At 40.0% G+C, this 17891-nt stretch overlaps 1 protein-coding gene across 1 annotated transcript in view; it reads left to right on the top strand.

Moving 5' to 3' along the window:
• The first annotated feature begins 6176 nt into the window (after window positions 1–6176).
• Window positions 6177–17891, top strand: part of LOC125484073 (lutropin-choriogonadotropic hormone receptor-like) — a 28717-nt gene continuing 17002 nt past the window's right edge. Inside the window, exons 1-2 of the mRNA XM_048601340.1 lie at window positions 6177–6244; window positions 16942–17010. Of these exons, the coding sequence (XP_048457297.1) occupies window positions 6222–6244; window positions 16942–17010 (92 nt within the window). The 5' untranslated portion in view covers window positions 6177–6221. The remainder of the gene's footprint in view (window positions 6245–16941; window positions 17011–17891) is intronic.

Below are 17891 nucleotides of genomic sequence, written 5' to 3'. Positions count from 1 at the left end.
TGATGTAGCACACTGCTATACAGCAAGATGTCCATGCACGCTTGACTGAGGACTGTTGCCTCACAAGTTGCCTGGTCATGTGACTACATTAATTGGCATGGCAAGGCAAAACACGGATGCTGTGAAAGTGCAGGTGGACACTAAGTGATTGAGCGCAAAAACAGCAAGCAGTCATTCCTGAGATATAGCTGATCCAAGCTGGGTGCCTGTCCTTCCCTTAGCCTTTCAATGCTAAATGGTACTGGTGTGCCCCGTAGTGCAGTTTTGTGCTTCTCAAGCATCCTACAAGTGGATCAGAGGGGATTCTTGAGGATCGTGATAAATGCCAGTTGCCAATGTATGCGGACAAGGGGTATGTGCAGCTGGTGCCCATGGATTGTTCCCTGAGACGTTATTTGGTTGTAACCAATATGGAGGCTGAGCTGAAGTCATCAGGTATGTGCTCTGACATCCATGTCAAGAAATTTGACATCTTGTTTGTTCAGCACACTTGATAAGATAGGAATATGAATATTAGAATTGTGCCATCACTAAGGCATTTAACAAGCTATAATCCCCCTTAGAGTCATAAAGATATACAGCATGGAAACAGACCCTTTGGTCCAACTCGTCCATGCTGACCAGATATCCTAAATACATCTAGCCCCATTTGCCAGCATTTGGCCCATATCCCTCTATATCCATCCTATTCATAACACCCATCCAAATGCCTTTTAATTGTAATCGTACCAGCGTCCACCACCTTAATTAGCAATTTGCCGCTACCTGGTGAGAAACTCCCCTTCACTGCTTGCTGGAAGCATAAAAAATGGTCTTAGATGGTCCTAATGTCAAGGTAGGTCTCACCAGCATGATTCTGCCACTTTTTTCTTAATAGCTTATGTTGTTCAGGTCCCTGTAGGATTCTGCCCATGATCACTGTTACTGAACTAACTTTTTCATACTAAATTGGTTTTAATTAATTGTAGGTGCTGGGGTTGGATTTGAAATCATCCCTTGGGACCATCAGTCTAATGCTTAGTTGGTCAATAATGTAATCATGGTGCCAGATTTATTTTGCCAATCTAAAGCTAAAGAATGGCCAATTTTGCGCCGAAGATCCATTTCCACTGAAACAAACAAGTTCATTTATCTTATGTTCTTTGGGGTAGTCAGAGAAAGTAGACTTTCAATGACCCTGGGCAGGATCCAAGGCAAGATTCAAAGCAAAATCCTAGTGATGAAGAAAGGCCCTGATTTTCATTCTTGGATTTTATCACAGAAAGAGAAAGATTCCTGTCTGCACCATCCTGATGTTTAAAAATGGCTGCCTGAACTTTCCATTTTCTGTGAATGGCAAGTGCATGCTGGATATTAAGAGAGGGCAGCTGGTCTGGAACACTGGAAGAGGATGCCCAGTGCACAGGCAAGATGGGCAAAATGTCTGGCTGAGGACTCTGGTACATGTTCAAAGTTCAAGAAAAAGAATGATCACATTTCCCAGCCTTCATCCCTCACACCCTATACTCCATCCATACCAAATGATGCCACTTAATGGCATCACTGCCCCCCCATATCTTCCATGCCACCTAAGTCCCTGTACTCATTCCTGACCCCTTATAGTCTTGATGGCAACTTAGTTGAACACATGTCAACCATGCCTCCCACATTCCATTCTTTCATCTACTATGCCAACTCACCAATATTAACCATGGGCAGTGCTCTGGATACATACACGGTTGAGAAAAATTAAAGTCTGTTAAATAAAGTAAGTGCATTGCAGACTTTGTTCTTTAAAAATAAACACTCTAATTCTTTTAAAACATGTTTACTACATTTAAATTCATCTACCTCAATAAAATTTCATTCAAGTGCAATAAGTAATGGAATTCATAGTCCCACATCAAAATCTAACACCACTTGTGGCCCTAAATCAAACGGTGAAATGGAAGGCACCCTGCTGTGATAATAGATCCATGTGAATTCTGTCATGCTGCACGAATGTAGTCATAGAAATCCTCAGGGCAATGTCAACAGACTTCATGAATAGAAAGCAATAGTTTCTTTTTAATTCTGCTGATACTTTATTCAAAGATTAAAAGGCCTAGAGTTTAAATACTTTGACTGTCTTAGCAAATTTTTTGATGACTTAACAGTTCTTGAACATCTTTAACAGTTCTCTGCCAGCTTGACAATCCCATTATGTTTATTTTTTACTTCTTGCACCTGCATGTTTACTTTTAACAATTGCTTTAGAAATCTGACCTCTCCCTAAGGTACCTTACCTCTTCTAAAAGGTGTCTTACTTCTCACAAAGGATGCCTTACCTCAACAAAAGGGCAGTTTACCTATCCAAAATACAAAATGAAAGAACTGCGGATGCTGTAAATCAGGAACAAAAACAAAGTTGCTGGAATTGCTCAACAGGTCTGGCAGTATCTGTGAAGCAAAAAACCGAGTTAACATTTCGGGTCCGGTAACCCTTCCTCAGAACTGATGGTGGCTGGGAAAACATCAGTTTATATGTTAAATGCCACCGTATCCAAAATGTTGACTCTGTTTTTTCCTTCACAGATGCTGCCAGACCTGTTGAGCAATTCCAGCAACTTTGTTTTTGTTACCTTTCCAAAATGTGTTCTGAGACTAGATCCTAAACAGTACTCTGGCTATCCAAACAAATCCACAAGCTTCGGATTTGCTACAACATGGTCTAATCTGCAATTTAAGGTTTTGGACACTTACTGCACCAAAATCACATACTAATAAAGACAGCTGATGATTTAAGTGGCCATTTGCCCCTGTAAGCCACAAATGAACACATCCCAAACTGACTCTGTTCCCGCCCTTGCAAATGGGAAATGCCACAGTGCGACGTAAGATTTCCCAGAACTCCCACTTTGCCACCACGCTTTAGATGTGGCAAAAATCTGGGCTGAAATATTAGAATATATCATGTCACTACACAAAGTGTGATACTAGGCTGTATAGACCAGAAATATCCCCAGTCTGATTAGTGCTGAATTAATTATTATTAATGACAGCATTAATGGGGTGCTACAATAGGTCTTTGGGCCTCAGTGTGTGTTGCAAATTCATTTTAATCAACCTGTTCTGACATGTTATGACACACCCCCAAGGAGGTGGGACTTGAGCTTTAGAATATTTTCCTTTCTTTGGTATATCTTTGCCATTGTCCATTAAATCTCTTAAAATGTCTGACAATCCCATCTAACACCTTCAACATTCATTCCCTTCACCACCAACACACAATGGCAGCAATGTGTACCATCTACAAAATGTACTGCTGTAACTCACTAAGGATGTCTAGATACACCTCTCAAACCTGTGACCTCTACTGCCTAGAAGGACAAGAGCAACAGACTCATGGAACACCATGACCTGCAAGCTCCCCTCCAAGTCACACACCATACTGACATAGAACTATTATTGCCATTTCTTCACTGTGCCTAGTCAAAACCCTGGAACTGGCTCCATAAAAGCATTGCGGGTATACCTACACAGATAGACGGCAGATGATGGCTCAAGAAGACAGTTCACCAGTTCTTTCTCTAGGACAGTTAGGAATGGGCAATAAATATCAGCTCAGTTAGTGACATCCACATCCCATGAATGAATAATAAAAAAAAGCCTCAAGTCAGGTGCTAGATATTCAAGGGTAACCAAAAGTGAGTGGTCAATTAAATTACACATATGTCTGAAAAGAACATGAGAAGTGCCGTAGTTTACAAGACTACAGACCATGTGCTGGAAAATGAGACTAGAGTAAATAGGTGTTTGATGACTGGTGCAGACATGATGGGCCAAAGGGTCTCTTTTTATGCTCAAAAGCTCTATGACTGTAAGTAGGAGAAGGAATAGGTCATTCAGTCCTATGAACCCTCCCAGCCTTTCAATGAAATCATGTCTGATTTTTCTATTTCAGGACTATATTGCTGTATTATCTCTGTACCCTTGATGTTTTCAGTAAATAAAAATATATCTTGTTGAACATTCTTAACAACCGAGCTTCCACAGCCTTCTAGGGTAGAAAGCTCCAAAGATTAACCCAACACCCCCAACATCCATCAAAAAGCTGAAGAAAAGTTCATCATGAAGAAAGTCAATTAGAAAATAGGTGACCTGAAGATATATTCAGTGAGGAATTCCTCATCCAATCATGGGCTGTTTCTGTCCTGTGCTTCTTGCTAATAGCTCCAGTTGTGAACCGAAGTTTGGAAATTTTTCTGAAGGACAGGAGCTCAGTTCAGAGTTTCCAACCTGGAAACCACCTTCCTTCTCATTCTTACTAAAGCCTCATGCCAAATTCCTCAACCTGGCACTTGACACAGGATAGATGGCTCAGATGTATCCACAGCAGCGCAAGATACAGAAAGTGGAGTCAGAGCTTAATAGCACAGTTCGATAAACGTGCTAAAGTTGTTTTGTGGACATTGTTGCTGTATTGATATCCTGAAATTCCCACTTGGCATCATTAGGAGAGGACCATCAACACAAGGTTTCAGTTCAAGAACACTGTTCGCATCAACCTCTCAGATTATAGGTATAGACAATGTAGATGACTGTGATAGTGTTACCTACATCCAGAGAATGAACTACAGTAAAAGAGTGAAATAAAAAAGCAAGCATCACATTATCACATTGTTAAATCTAACTATGTTGTTAAGTGTTGAAATATGCACCAGAAAGCCAAACTAGCCAACTTCTCTGATGTATATTAACTGTGCATCCAGCATGCACATTAAAACTGGTGGGGAGTTAATTTTCAACTACTGGCTGATTGCATTTTGTCAGACAAATGGGGCGGTCAGAAATTGAAAATTCATCGGGTGAAAGAAGGGTAGCACTTCTCCCTGCATCAAAACCCAAGATTTGTTTGATGCACTTTTCATGCAATCTTGTAATGTGCAAGCAGCCCACCTGCCTGAGCCAGGCAGCAGGGTATTTGAACATGCAAAACTGGGTCATTGTGCTAAGGCTCCAAACAGATCTCCAGGTGCAAATAGCTGGAGCATAGGCTATGTACATTCTGCCAATTTGTACCAGGCACTGACAGTATAAAAAATGGTCCTTTGTAGGACTGTTGGAAACTTCAAGGTAAGTTTTTAATTTCTTTTGATATGCCCTGGAGGGATTGGTATTGACCTTTGTATTCCCAAAAAATACCCTCTAACATGCTGTTGACCTATTCAAAGGCATTCCCCAAGATCATATCCTTTCTTACAATCCATGCCTGTCCTTCACCTTCTCCACCAACTCAACTGATTTTACCTGTTTCCTAAAATGCTCAGTGAGAATTCTGGAACTTATTGGAGACATCCCAAAGAGGCCTCGGCATTAAACTTACACAAACTGGTCAAGGAACACCTGCTTTATCAACCTAATAATGCCTTCTTTAAGCCGTAGACAATTGCTGTTAGATACTAAAAGCCAATTGGTTGATGATATTTTCTCAGTGACTTACACTGCTCTACATAAACTTGTGGCAGTCACAGGAAAATGAATACCCTTTGCCACCAATTTCAATGTCTGCATCTGTTTGCATACTCAATAGCACTGGCACCTGGGTGAGCAGATGAACGACTTTGAAGCTTCAATGCATCTTTTCTTTTAAATTGCAGTTGCACTTATCCTTTTTAGCAACAGTCTGGTGAACCTACAGGTAAAAGATGAACAATGCTTGGCTGTTTAACTTACCACGCTAATGGGGTTTTTTTAATGGCTTTGCAATATGTCAGTCATCTCAGCTCCAGGACATCCCTATATTGGGTCAAAATCCTAGAATTCTTTCCCTGAGGGCAATGTGGATCTATCTACAGCACAGGGATTGCAGTGGTTCAAAAAGACAGCTCACCACAACCTTCACAAGGGCAACTAGGGACAGGCAATTCTGGCCAGCCAGTCACACTCATGTCCCACAAGTGGATAAACAAAACAAAAGGATTAATCACCTTTAGGATAAGAAGGAGAAAGACGGAGTAGGAAACTTAAAACCTACACCCAAGCGTTGTGTTCTTTTAATTGATGATTTATGTATGTCGATTTCTAACTGATGTTAATCATCATTCCACCCAGCAGTAAAAGTTGTTTGCAACCATAGATTAACGTAATAGTGTTAATTACAGTGCTTTAATATTCTTTTGGATAAAATTTACATATTTATTTTCAGGGAAATATGTGACAATTTGCACCTTCAAACCATACCAGAAAATGCATTTCTAGGCATGAACAATGAATCTCTAACACTGTAAGTATAACTTATAACTAACTATAACTTACAGCCTTTAGATAAATCGCTGTACTATCCGCAAATGAATAATACAAATTTACAACATGAGATGAGTGCTTGAGCAATCATATTTGGGGTTTAGATCACAAATAATATGGCAGGTTTTCCAAAGTTGCATTCCTGGTGTAAGGCATTACCCACTGGAGTGTAAATTAGGAATATGAGCTTGGAGACCCTTCGATTTTCCACTGATCAGGCCCACGTAACCCTTTGCAGGGAAGACTGCTCAGATGAAGAGCCATGTAGGCACTTGAGAGGCCAGCAGGCTAAGTCATTATGCTCTTCTCAATTAAATAACATGTCATGCTGCTGTTTGTTGTACATGAGTAAAGGTTGCTTAGGCAAGGTACTGGACTGTGACCTGCTGTTATTGAACCAGACATATCCAGAGGTCAGTTGATTCTTCCTTCCTAGGTACTGAAGGTGGAAAAATCACAAAAAGCTAGCACCCAAGTTTAGTGGATAATAAGGGGAGGTAAATATAATGTTGGTCTTTATTTCAATGGAAATGGAATATAAAAACGGGAAAGTATTGCTAAAACTGCAAGGCATTGCTTACACCACATCTAGAATACTGTGAACGGTTTTACATCCTTTATCTAAGGAGAGATTTATTGGCATTGGAGGCATCAGAAAGTGTTCACTCAGTTGATCCTGAGTATGGAAGGATTTTTCTTATCAGGGAAGGTTGAGTTGATTGGGCCTGAACTCATTGGAGTTTCAACAAATGAGAGGAAACCTTGTTGAAATATATAAGAAACATTCTTAGGGGGCTTAACAAGGTAGATGCAGAGAGGTTGCTTCGCATGTGGGGGTGTCAGAAATGAAAAGCAATTTCTTCAATCGGAGGGTAGTGAATATGTGGAATTCTTTACTGTACAGGGTTGTCATGGCTGGGTTGTTGACTATATACAAGTCTGAGATAGATAGATTTTTAATCAGTAGGGAATCAGGGGTTATGGGAATAAGACGTGAAAGTGCCTTTGAGTTGTATCAGATCAGATATGATCTCATTGAATGGCAGCATAGACTCAGTGGACCAAATTGCCTACCTCTGCTCCTCCAGCTTATAGTCTCATGGTTCAAAGAATCTACAAGGTAGCCAATATGCAGTCTTGAGGTCAAGATGTCATGTTAGGAAAAGATTTTAAGGATGCTTTAGAAATGATTGCCCCAAAGTTGCTTAACTCTCTATGACTAGGTAATTTTTTTCTAGCACTTGTTAATTAAGCAGCATTCAATTTTGCTAGGTAGCTCAGGAGTTTATGACTTCTTCTAACAGTGAATAACTGAACAGATAAAGAAGTCAGTCCTGAGGTTTGCTAACTTTACGTAGAGCCATACCCAGCTTTCAATCTTTGCTTGCTGATTGGTTGACCAATTATACTGTATGAAGTGGATTTTTTGGTACATGTCAAGAGACCTTCTGGTACATATCAAAGTTGTGACATTTATTCTGGAAATTCTCTGAGAAAATGAATGCTGTGTAACAATTCTTTCTTGGAGACCTTGCATAAGTTCATAGGAGATAGGGAGAGGTTGGTCATAGGGACATTCCTAGCAGTCCCCCTTGGTTTGAAGGAGCAATGAAAGGAGGATTTGAGACAAAATAAACCACTACCAGCTGCTGGAGGTAAGATGAAGACAGGATTGCAGATATGTCGTAATTTGCTGCATATTCAGCAGAGAGTATCCATAAGTGGGTTTTATTCAGATTGGAACAATACGACGAGGGTGTTTCTACCGGAGTTTGTGCCAGGCCCTCAATTTTTTACAATGTATCAATCATTTAGATGAGGGATTGAAGAGACTAAATTTGCAGGTGACACATAGATAGGTAGAAAATGAATTGTCAAAATGATATGCAGGCTAATATAGATTGGTTGAGTGAGTAGAGCAAAATTCTGGGCTCATGGAGTATATTGTGGGAAAATGCAAAGTTTTTCACTTTAGCAGGAAGAATGGAAAAACAGAGTATTGCTTAAATAGAGAGCAATTGCAAATTTCTGAGTTGGAGAATGATCCAGGTATTTGTGTCACAAAATATTGGTATGCAGGTAATTAAGAAGTCCGATGAATGCTATGCTTTATTGTCATAGAATCATAGAATCCCTACAGTGTGGAAACAGATCATATGACCCAACAAGTCTACACCAACCCTCCAAAGAGCATCCCAACCAGACCCATCACCCTACCCTATCCCTGTAACCCTGCATTTCCCATGGCTAATGCACCCAACCTACACATCCCTGAACACTATGGGTAATTTCACTTGGCCAATCCACCTAACTTGCACATCTTTAGACATCATAATAAGAGAAATTGAATGTAAAAGTAAGGAGGTTGTACTTCAGTTGTACAGTGTGTTGGTGAGACCACATCTTGAATCCTGTGCGCAGTAACTCTCATAAGGAAAGATCAGGTAGGTTAGGTTTGTTTCAACTTGATTTCAGAAGATTGAGGAGTAATTTGATTGAAGCTTATAAGATTCTGAATGGTATTGACAGGGTGGATGTGGAAAATATGTTTTCTCTGGTGGCTGAGTCCAAAACTAGGGGGCACTGTTTTAAAATTGGCTGTCACCCTTTTAGAATGTAAACAAGGTGATTTTTCTTTTCCATCTCAGACGTTTGTGTGACTTTGGAATTCTGCCTCAGGAGATGGTGTCATTGGATATTTTTAAGGCATTAATTCTAATGATACCTTTAATTATCAATACTCACCTTTCCAATTTGAATAAATTGATGCCTACCTAAATTATGATTGGTCAGTTGCACGTGGATATTGCATTTCACAATATGATAGCTGAGATGAGACATAAAAAATGGGATGTCTGGAATATGATGAACAGAAAGTACGTCTGTACATAAAGATTTTATTTAGAGTTATCAAAAGAAACAAATAGAACAGTCTGACTTGCACCTAAAACTTCCATTATACAGTATTTGAACGTGTCTTATTGCAAAACGTATATTTACTTGCAGCTTGGTCAAAGATAATAATTGGAAAGAGAAACAAATTACATGATCATAGGTAAGGAAAAGAGAGAAAATAACTCCATCCTGCCTAGAATGTTATTTGTTGGTGTTTTAAGTATTTAAAACAATCGATGCAAATTGACTTGTTCACTCCTTTCATACGTCACTGCCAAATCTAACACTTTCAAATGTGATGGAGTTGCAGAATGGAAGACTTGGCTATCAGAATTATAAATAATACAGATTACAAATCATGAAGGTTCAGTGCAACATTGCTGTTGGTGCAGAGATAATGTGTATATGCTGCCAGAGAGTAGGATCTTTCTGGTGCCACAGTGGTGGGCTGGAGGAATGACCAAGAGGAAAGTTTGATATGACTGAATGATCTTGGTGGTGGTGGCTCATCAAAGGCAGTAGCTACCACCCCAACGTTGGCATGCAGACAATTTGAATATCAAAGTGCCGTATTGTACGTTGGAGATACGCCCAGAACAGGACCCCTGCTAAGACCAAAGCCTGTCAAGTGCCTGGGGGTGGACAGTGACCAATTAAAGACTGTCTGAAACTCAATTAAAAGCAAAATACTGCAAATACTGGAAATCTGAAATAAGAAAACAAAAGCTGGAGAAACTCAGCAGGTCAAGCAGCATGTGTGGAGAGAAAAAGACTTAATGGGCCGAATTTGACCTTTTTTTGGCTAAGCCAAAGTTATGCGAAGTTTTTGGAGGGTTTCCTACTGTGTGGCCTCGGGTGTTTTCTCGCTCCATCTTACCAAATTCACTTCATTAATTGCCTACCCCACCCCACTCCACATCCAATTTCCACCCCATTTTACATGCACCATGCCCAGAACAATTTGCCACTCACCGGATATCCCAGAATTCGCTGATACCCCTTGTGCCTGAGCCATCTTTAAAAGCCCGTTGTGCACCCAGACCACTGCCAGTCCAGAGGAGCTCTGCACTGTTCTTGACATGGGGGATTTCAGCAACTTGCTTTGTGGGCAGGGTCCTGGAGGACCTGCTGGATTAGGTGATGCCAACACAGGACTTCCAGAGCCAGCAGTGGAGGCCATGACATCAGACCATGCCACTCCGGTCTAAGGTTGCCACCTTAAAGTGCTCCCAGATATTTGGAGGAATGCTCAGCAACATCAGACGAAGCTTCACTCCACCGGAATAAGTTCCACCATCTTCTCTCTGATACCTCATACACATTTGTCCCTGCTAATGCACCCAGCTCCCACTGAAGCTCATGCTCTATCACTCTCACTATTACCTGCATCATCTTCCCTCACTCCCTGTCCCTCACTCCAACCCCAGAAACCACTAACCCTGTATGCTGTCTGCACCATCTACTCACTCACTCATGACCCATCCTCACTTGAATCAAAACTAATAGCTGTGCCCCTCATTTTTTTTTATTCATTTGTACAACCTGCCTATCTTTCATTCTGAAAGGTCAGGTAAAGTCACCGTTATCTTACCGGACCATAGAGCTACTCTCCCATTAGAGAGAGATGAAGGGTGGTGGTTTAACCTGAGGCTCACTATGCCTAAGCTGAGGGGAGAGGTTGAGAAGGAGAGTCCTTCATGGTAACCTGAGCCAGTGCAGGAATTGAACCCACATGTTGGTGTCACTCACATCGCAAACCTGCTGTCCAGTCAACTGAACCAACCAATTCCCTTCTATGATGAAATCAGCCCAGAAGAGGTGAGAAGGTGACAACTATGACAAGTTTCCTACCTTTGTCTCTTCTCAATGACAAGGCAAACATGGCCTGGTATTTTTGACTGAGGGAAAAGTGCAAAAGGCAAGTCAAGACAATGCAAGGCAGGGGTGCTGTTAGCATCCAGCTTGGATTAAAGTAAGTAAGCACTATGACAGTGAGCAAAGATCCAGAGTTAAAATGGATGAAACTACTTGGATGAGCACTTGAAATGACACAACATTCAAAGCTAATGGCCTGGTGCTAGATTTTCACAGTACAGACTCAATGGTTCAAAGGGCCTCTTCTGTGCTGTATGATTCTATGATTCTATTTATTTAGATGCAGCCTGGCCCCATCCATGAGCTGGTGCATGACCTTGAGTGCAAAGTTTTCATGCTGCAGCATTATAATGATCGTTAGTGATGCAGCCTGAGGTGCAGCCTTGAAGCGGGGGAAGTTGGTAGTGCCAGGACGAACAAAAGGAAAGATTTATGATGTAATAGAGGCCTGGGGAGATTAAATAAGAAGTGATGTCATGATGCAACAGGGACAAAGAGTGATAATGGATAGAATGAATAAACAAAAGTTGCGTCAAAATGAGGTATGAATTGCCACATAAAACCATCTAGATAGCAACATGAAGGGATGGAGAAGAAACAAGCGAAAGACCAAAACAACAAAACAAAGGGAAAGAAATGCAGTAGACATTGTTTACTTAGATTTTAGTAAAGCCTTTGACAAGGTTCCACATGGTGGACTAAATAGTAAAGTTAGGTCACTTCGGATTCAGAGTGTGCTTGCCAATTGGATACATAATTGGCTTAACAGCAGGAGACAGAGAGTAATGGTGGATTGCTGCTTTTTGGACTGGAGGTCTGTGACCAGCGGTGTTCCACAGGGATCGGTTCTGGGTCCTTGTTTGTTTGTCATTTATATAAATGATTTGGATGGGAATATAGAAGGCGCGGTTAGTAAGTTTGCGGATGATACCAAATTTGGTGGCATTGTAGACAGTGAAGAAGGTTTCCTACGATTGAAAAGGGATCTTGGTCAAATGGATCAATGGGCTGAAAAATGGTAGATGGAGTTCAGTCTGGATAAATGCGAGGTATTGCATTTTGGTACAACAAACAAGGGTAGGGCTTATACAATTACTGGTAGGATCTTGGGTAATGTTGTAGAACAGAGGGACTTAGGGTTTCAGGTACATAATTCTCTGATGTTTGCGAAACATATAGACAGGATGGCTAAAAAGGCATTTGACACGCTTGCCTTCATGGTTCTGCCCTTTGAGTATAGGAGTTGGGACATTATGTTGAAGTTGTGCAGGACATTGGTGAGGCCTCTTCTGGAATATTGTGTCCAGTTCTGGTTGTCCAGTTATAGGAAGGATATTATCAAGCTGGAGAGGGTTCAGAAGAGATTTACCAGGATATTGCCACGTATAGAAGGTTTGAGTGATAAGGAAAAGCTGGATAGGCTGGGAGTTTTTTCAGTGGAGCATAGGAGGTTGAGAGGTGACCTGATAGAAGTTTATAAAATAATGAGAGGTATAGATAGAGTTGATCTTAGTTGTCTTTTCCCTAAAAGGGGGAATTTCAAGACTAGGGGATACATTTTTAAGGTGGGAGGAGAGTGATTTAAAAAAGACATAAGAGGCAATTTTTTTACACATGGGATGGTTCACGTGGAATGAACTTCCTGCTGAAGGGGTGGTTGCAGGTACAAATACAACATTTAAAAGTCATTTGGATGGAATAGGAAAGGTTTGGAGGATTATGGACCAGGAGCAGGCAGGTGGGACTAGTTTAGTTTGGGATTATGTTCGGCATGGACTGGTTGGACCAAAGAGTCTGTTTCCGTGCTGTATGACTCTATGACTCTATGACTCTAGAACAAGATGGAAGAACAACTTATGATCTAAAGTTGTGGAACTCAGTGCTGAGTCAACAAGAGTGAAGATTGTCAAATCAAAGGAAAAGGTGTTATTCCTTGAGCTTATGATCACCCTATCTGTGTTTGGTCTCCCTAATCTAAAGCACAAGACATTGTGAGCAGCGAATGCAATCTACTAAATTAAAAGAAATACAATTATTTAATTAATGTTGCACTTGGACAGTGAGAAGGGAAGAGGGTCAGCTAAATCTCCTGAGAAACTGTATTCCTAAAATGCAAATCACTGACACTGATGTACCCCCCACACAGTTATCAATTACTCCCTCCAACATTTGTGCCCGCAACACCTCTGAACATCTGACCACCTCCCAGACATCCAACCTTCCTCCACAATCTAATCTTCCCTCCCCACAACCCAACACCCAACTTACTAATATTCTTACCCACCATGTCATCTCACACTTTTAGCTGCCACCCTCCTTTGCCCACCTCAACTACTTACCTGTCACATTACCCTCACTCATCTGCCACCCTAAATCTCACCTACCTGACAGCCCACACACTATACTGTCATCTATTTAATTTACACACTTAGCTCCTCTCCATAGCTTTTAAAGCAGTTTTGGGACCTTTAAATAGTGAATATTTACCATGATATGACATCTGGTGATGTTAAGAGGGACTAAGGTTTCTGTGAAAATTCATTCTGAAGCCACCTGCGTTATTTGCAGCACAGCATCTGTTAGATATCCCAGTTTGAAAATCAGACCCAAAAATGTCATAGGAAGGTAAGCAGGTAACTTTTTGTCTGATTTGGGTTGGAAATAGGGAATGTGCGCTGGATCAGAAATTTTGGGTCGATATTCTTTACATTGTTTGACAGTTTAGCCTATTTCTAGCCTGACATCAGTGGTAGGCAAGTTATTGGTGAGGATACTGAGGGACAGGATCAACCAACATTTAGATAGTCAAGGTCTGATTAGAGATGGTTGGCATGGATTTGTGCATGGGAAGTTATGTTTGACAAATCTTTTAGAGTTTTTTGAAGAGGTAACCAAGAGGATGGACAAGGGTAGGGCAGTGAATGTTGTCTATATGGACTTTAGTAAGGCCTTCAACGAAGTCCTACATGGCAGGCTAGTCATGAAAGTTAGGTCACATGGGATCCAGGGAGAGCTAGCTAACTGGATTCAAAATTGGCTCAATGGTAGAAAGCAGAGGGTAATGGTTGAAGGTTGTTTCTCGGACTGGAGGCCTGAGATTAGTCGTATGCCACAGGGGTCAGTGCTGGGACCTTTGTTATTTGTTATTTACATAAATAATCTGGATGTGAATGTTCAAGGCATGATTCGTCAGTTTGCGATGATACAAAATTAAGAGGTATCGTTGATAGTGAGAAGGTTATCAAAAGTTACAAAGGGATCTTGATTAGATGGGGAAGTGGGCTGAGGATTGGCAAATGCAATTCAATACAGATAAGTGTGACGCATTGCCTTTTGAAAAGTCAAACCAAGGTAGGACTTATGCAGTAAATGCTAAGGTCCTGAGGAGTGTTGTGGAACAGAGGGAACTAGTATAAGTACATACTTTGTTGAAAGCGGCATCACAGATGGACAGGATGGTAAAGAAGGCATTTAGCATGCTGGCCTTCATCAGTTGAGGCATTGAGTATAGGAGTTGGGATGTTCTGTTGCAGTTGTATAAGTCGTTGGTAAGGCCGCACTTGGAGTATTGTGTACAGTTTTGGTCACCCTGTTATAGCAAAGACATAGTTAAACTGGAAAGTTTGCATAGAAGATTAAGGACGGTGTTGCCAGGAATAATAGGCCTGAGTTATCGGGGGAGGTTGGCCAGGATAGGACTTTATTCCTTGGAATGTAGGAGAATGAGGTATGACCTTATTGAGGTGTATAAAATCATGAAGGGCATAGGTAGGATGAATCCCTATAGTCTTTTTCCCACGGATAGGGAATTGAAAACTGGAGGGCATAGATTTAAGAAGGACCTGAGGGGCAACTTCTTCATGCAAAGAGTGGTCCGTAAATGGAATGGGCTGCCAGAGAAAGTGCTTGAGGCAGGTATAATAGCAACATCTAAAAAAATTTCGATAGGTACATGAATGAGAAGGGTCTAGAAGGATATGGACCAAATGAGGGCAATTGGAACTAGCTGAGTGGGCACCATGGTAAGCATGTACCAGTTTGGGCCGAAGGGCCTGTTTTCATGCTGTATTACTCTATGACTCTATTAGTAATACACAATGAGAAGGATAGTAACAGGAGGATGTAGGAGAGTAGTGAGATAGAGAGACACATGGCAGATGAAATTTAATGGAGACAAGTGTGAAGTGATGCATTTTGTTGGGAAGGTTGAGGAGAGGCAATATTAACAAATCAGTACAATTTTAAATAAGATGCAGGAACAGAAAGACCTGCAGGTGAATGTATACAGGTATTTGCAGGCGACAGGACAAATTGAGAAGGCAGACAGAATCTATATAATTAATGGTATTTAAAGACATGGTAATTATGCTAAACATTTATAATATATTGGTAAGGCCCAGCTGAAATATAATGGCTATTTTGGGCAGAAAATACTGTTTGTGCAGTAGAAACTAACTACATTTATACTAAGGATGAAAGACTTCAGTTACTTAAAGAGACCGGAGAAACAGCGAAAGGTAAGGGAAGGTTTAATACAGGAAGTCAAAATCATGAGTGATTTTGATAAAGTGAATAAAGAGAAACTGTTTCCAGTGGCAAAAGAGACAGTAACCAGAGGACTGACTCTTTATAAGGGAGTTGGCAAAAGAACCAGAGATGACATAAGGAAAAACATTTTATGCAATAAGTGTTAATGATGTGGGATGTTCAAAATGAAAGGGTGGTGAAAGCAGATCCAATAATAAAGCTGGCAAAAGGGAATTGGATAATACTAAAAGTCAGACATTTACAGGGACATCAGAAATGAATGGGGGAGTCGGACTAATCAGGAAGCTCTTTCAAAAAGCTGGCAATAGCACAATAGGCTGAATGGCCTTCTTCTTCTACAGCTGAATTCTTCAAACTATGTAAAACATTTCCAAGTAGTTAGATTAAGTGTGTTTTGTTTTTGTGTTTTCCTTGTTCCAAATAAAACAGGTTTTACCGTGAAGCACTTGTATAGTACGATCTGCCTGTAAAGTGCGTAAGACAACATTTTTCACTGTACCTCGGTACATGTGACAATAATAATAATCAATCCATTTTTTTACTATGGTTCTGAAGCTCATTTTCTTTGTTTTTAATTCTAAAAGCAGAACCTGTAAAACAATTTTTTTGAAAAAAAGTCAGCTCTTAAAAAAAAGTTTTAAGGATTCTTAGGTATTTTTGTTGAGCTTTGCCATGATGCTTATCTTGCATCCTTCCTGTTCTATGAGTTTTGCAGTGATATTCCAAGTACAGATAAAGGATGTTTCTTTTCTAACAAGAAAACAACCTTGCACCTTCAAGAAGAGCTTAGGAATTTGAACAAACAAGTGTTATTTCAGAATTTTCTATAAATCTGGATACATGTGCACCTTGTGCATTTGTTCACTAGCACTGGCTAGATTTGTTTCCAGAACTCTCAAGCCCATGTAAATTATAGTGCTCTTCTGCAGATCAATAATGTTAAATAGACTGATTTCAGTGACATACTTCTGACATGCTTGAAACTGTTCTGGGTTCCTATTCTATTTATCAAAATGATTATGTATCTCACTTGAACAAGTATCTTGATCAGGAAATCCCTTTTTAGAAAATAATCGATGAATGATGTGGCAGAAGATTTAAACTGAACATAAGGAACAAATTGGAGAATACTTTGCAATAATGTGGGATGAAATAGTTGCCATACAATTACTCTTACAAGATTTCATTTTAAATATTTCAATTTACTGTGAAGTTATTAATAAGATAATTATCATGTGATCAATGCAATTATCCATGTCCTCCTCAGAAATCAAGCAAGAACACCAAATCTTTAAAGCCTTTCATTTCACTTAATATATAATTCATAAAATAATGCATTCTTAAACCTTGTCTTTTCAGGAAGCTGTACAAAAATGGATTTGAAAATGTGCAAAGCCATGCATTCAATGCAACGAAGCTGGATAAGTTGTACGTTTGGATTACTGCTTGACTTTATACAATATTGAATATGGATAGCTTTATCACAGTCAGTGCCCTTTAAAAACAATTTAAACCAGAAACCGCTATAGTTGTAATTTGTTTTGCACGTTTAGAATTCCACTTTGGCGTCTTTGAAGGACAGTACAGAAAAACAGAATGCTAAGCAGGTAGTTTGCAAGCCAGAAGATAACTCCAAGGTTTTCAATCACAGATAACTAGAATGCAAGACACAAGTGCAATACAATACCTCTCAGATTTTGGTACGAGAGTTACTCATTTTCTGAATGTATTTTACGATGAAAACATCACATTATAAGTCAAAGAATAAAAATTGGGAACTTAAGGAATTTATTGATGACACGAGGAAATATATTTTAGGTCAATTGCAGCTTTATCAGTTGAAACAGTGCAGATAAAGATATCCAATGACCTACTTAAACACATGCTTGGAGATGGCTATTTCATGCTTATTAGTTTGTGAGGAAAGTGCATTGAAACTTTGAAAACTTTTCAAATTAGTAGTAACCCAGCCCAAAGTTGTTCTCTGTTCACTGAATGCTGCAAAATTATAAACCATGGGGCAAGGAGAGGGTGAAGATTCATTTCTGTGCAATGAACAACAAAATTATGGAGATTCAATTTATAGATGCATCTATAAATTCATTTTAAAAAATCAACATTCTTTAGAAACACATTTCTAATTTTGCTACACCTACAACACAGAGATGATTACATCTGAGAAATTGGAATCTAATTTAACAAAAATTTGCATCAATCAATAATTCATAGAAACACAGAAACTAGGAGTAGGTGAAGGTCATTTGTCCCTTCCAATCTGCGCAGCTATTCAATATGATCAGGGCTGATCA

Source organism: Rhincodon typus, chromosome 9 (genome assembly GCF_021869965.1).
Source record: "Rhincodon typus isolate 14 chromosome 9, sRhiTyp1.1, whole genome shotgun sequence".
Taxonomy (NCBI): Eukaryota; Metazoa; Chordata; class Chondrichthyes; order Orectolobiformes; family Rhincodontidae; genus Rhincodon; species Rhincodon typus.
The sequence above is the reverse complement of the archived record's forward strand: the minus strand, read 5'-3'. Positions and strand labels throughout refer to the sequence as shown.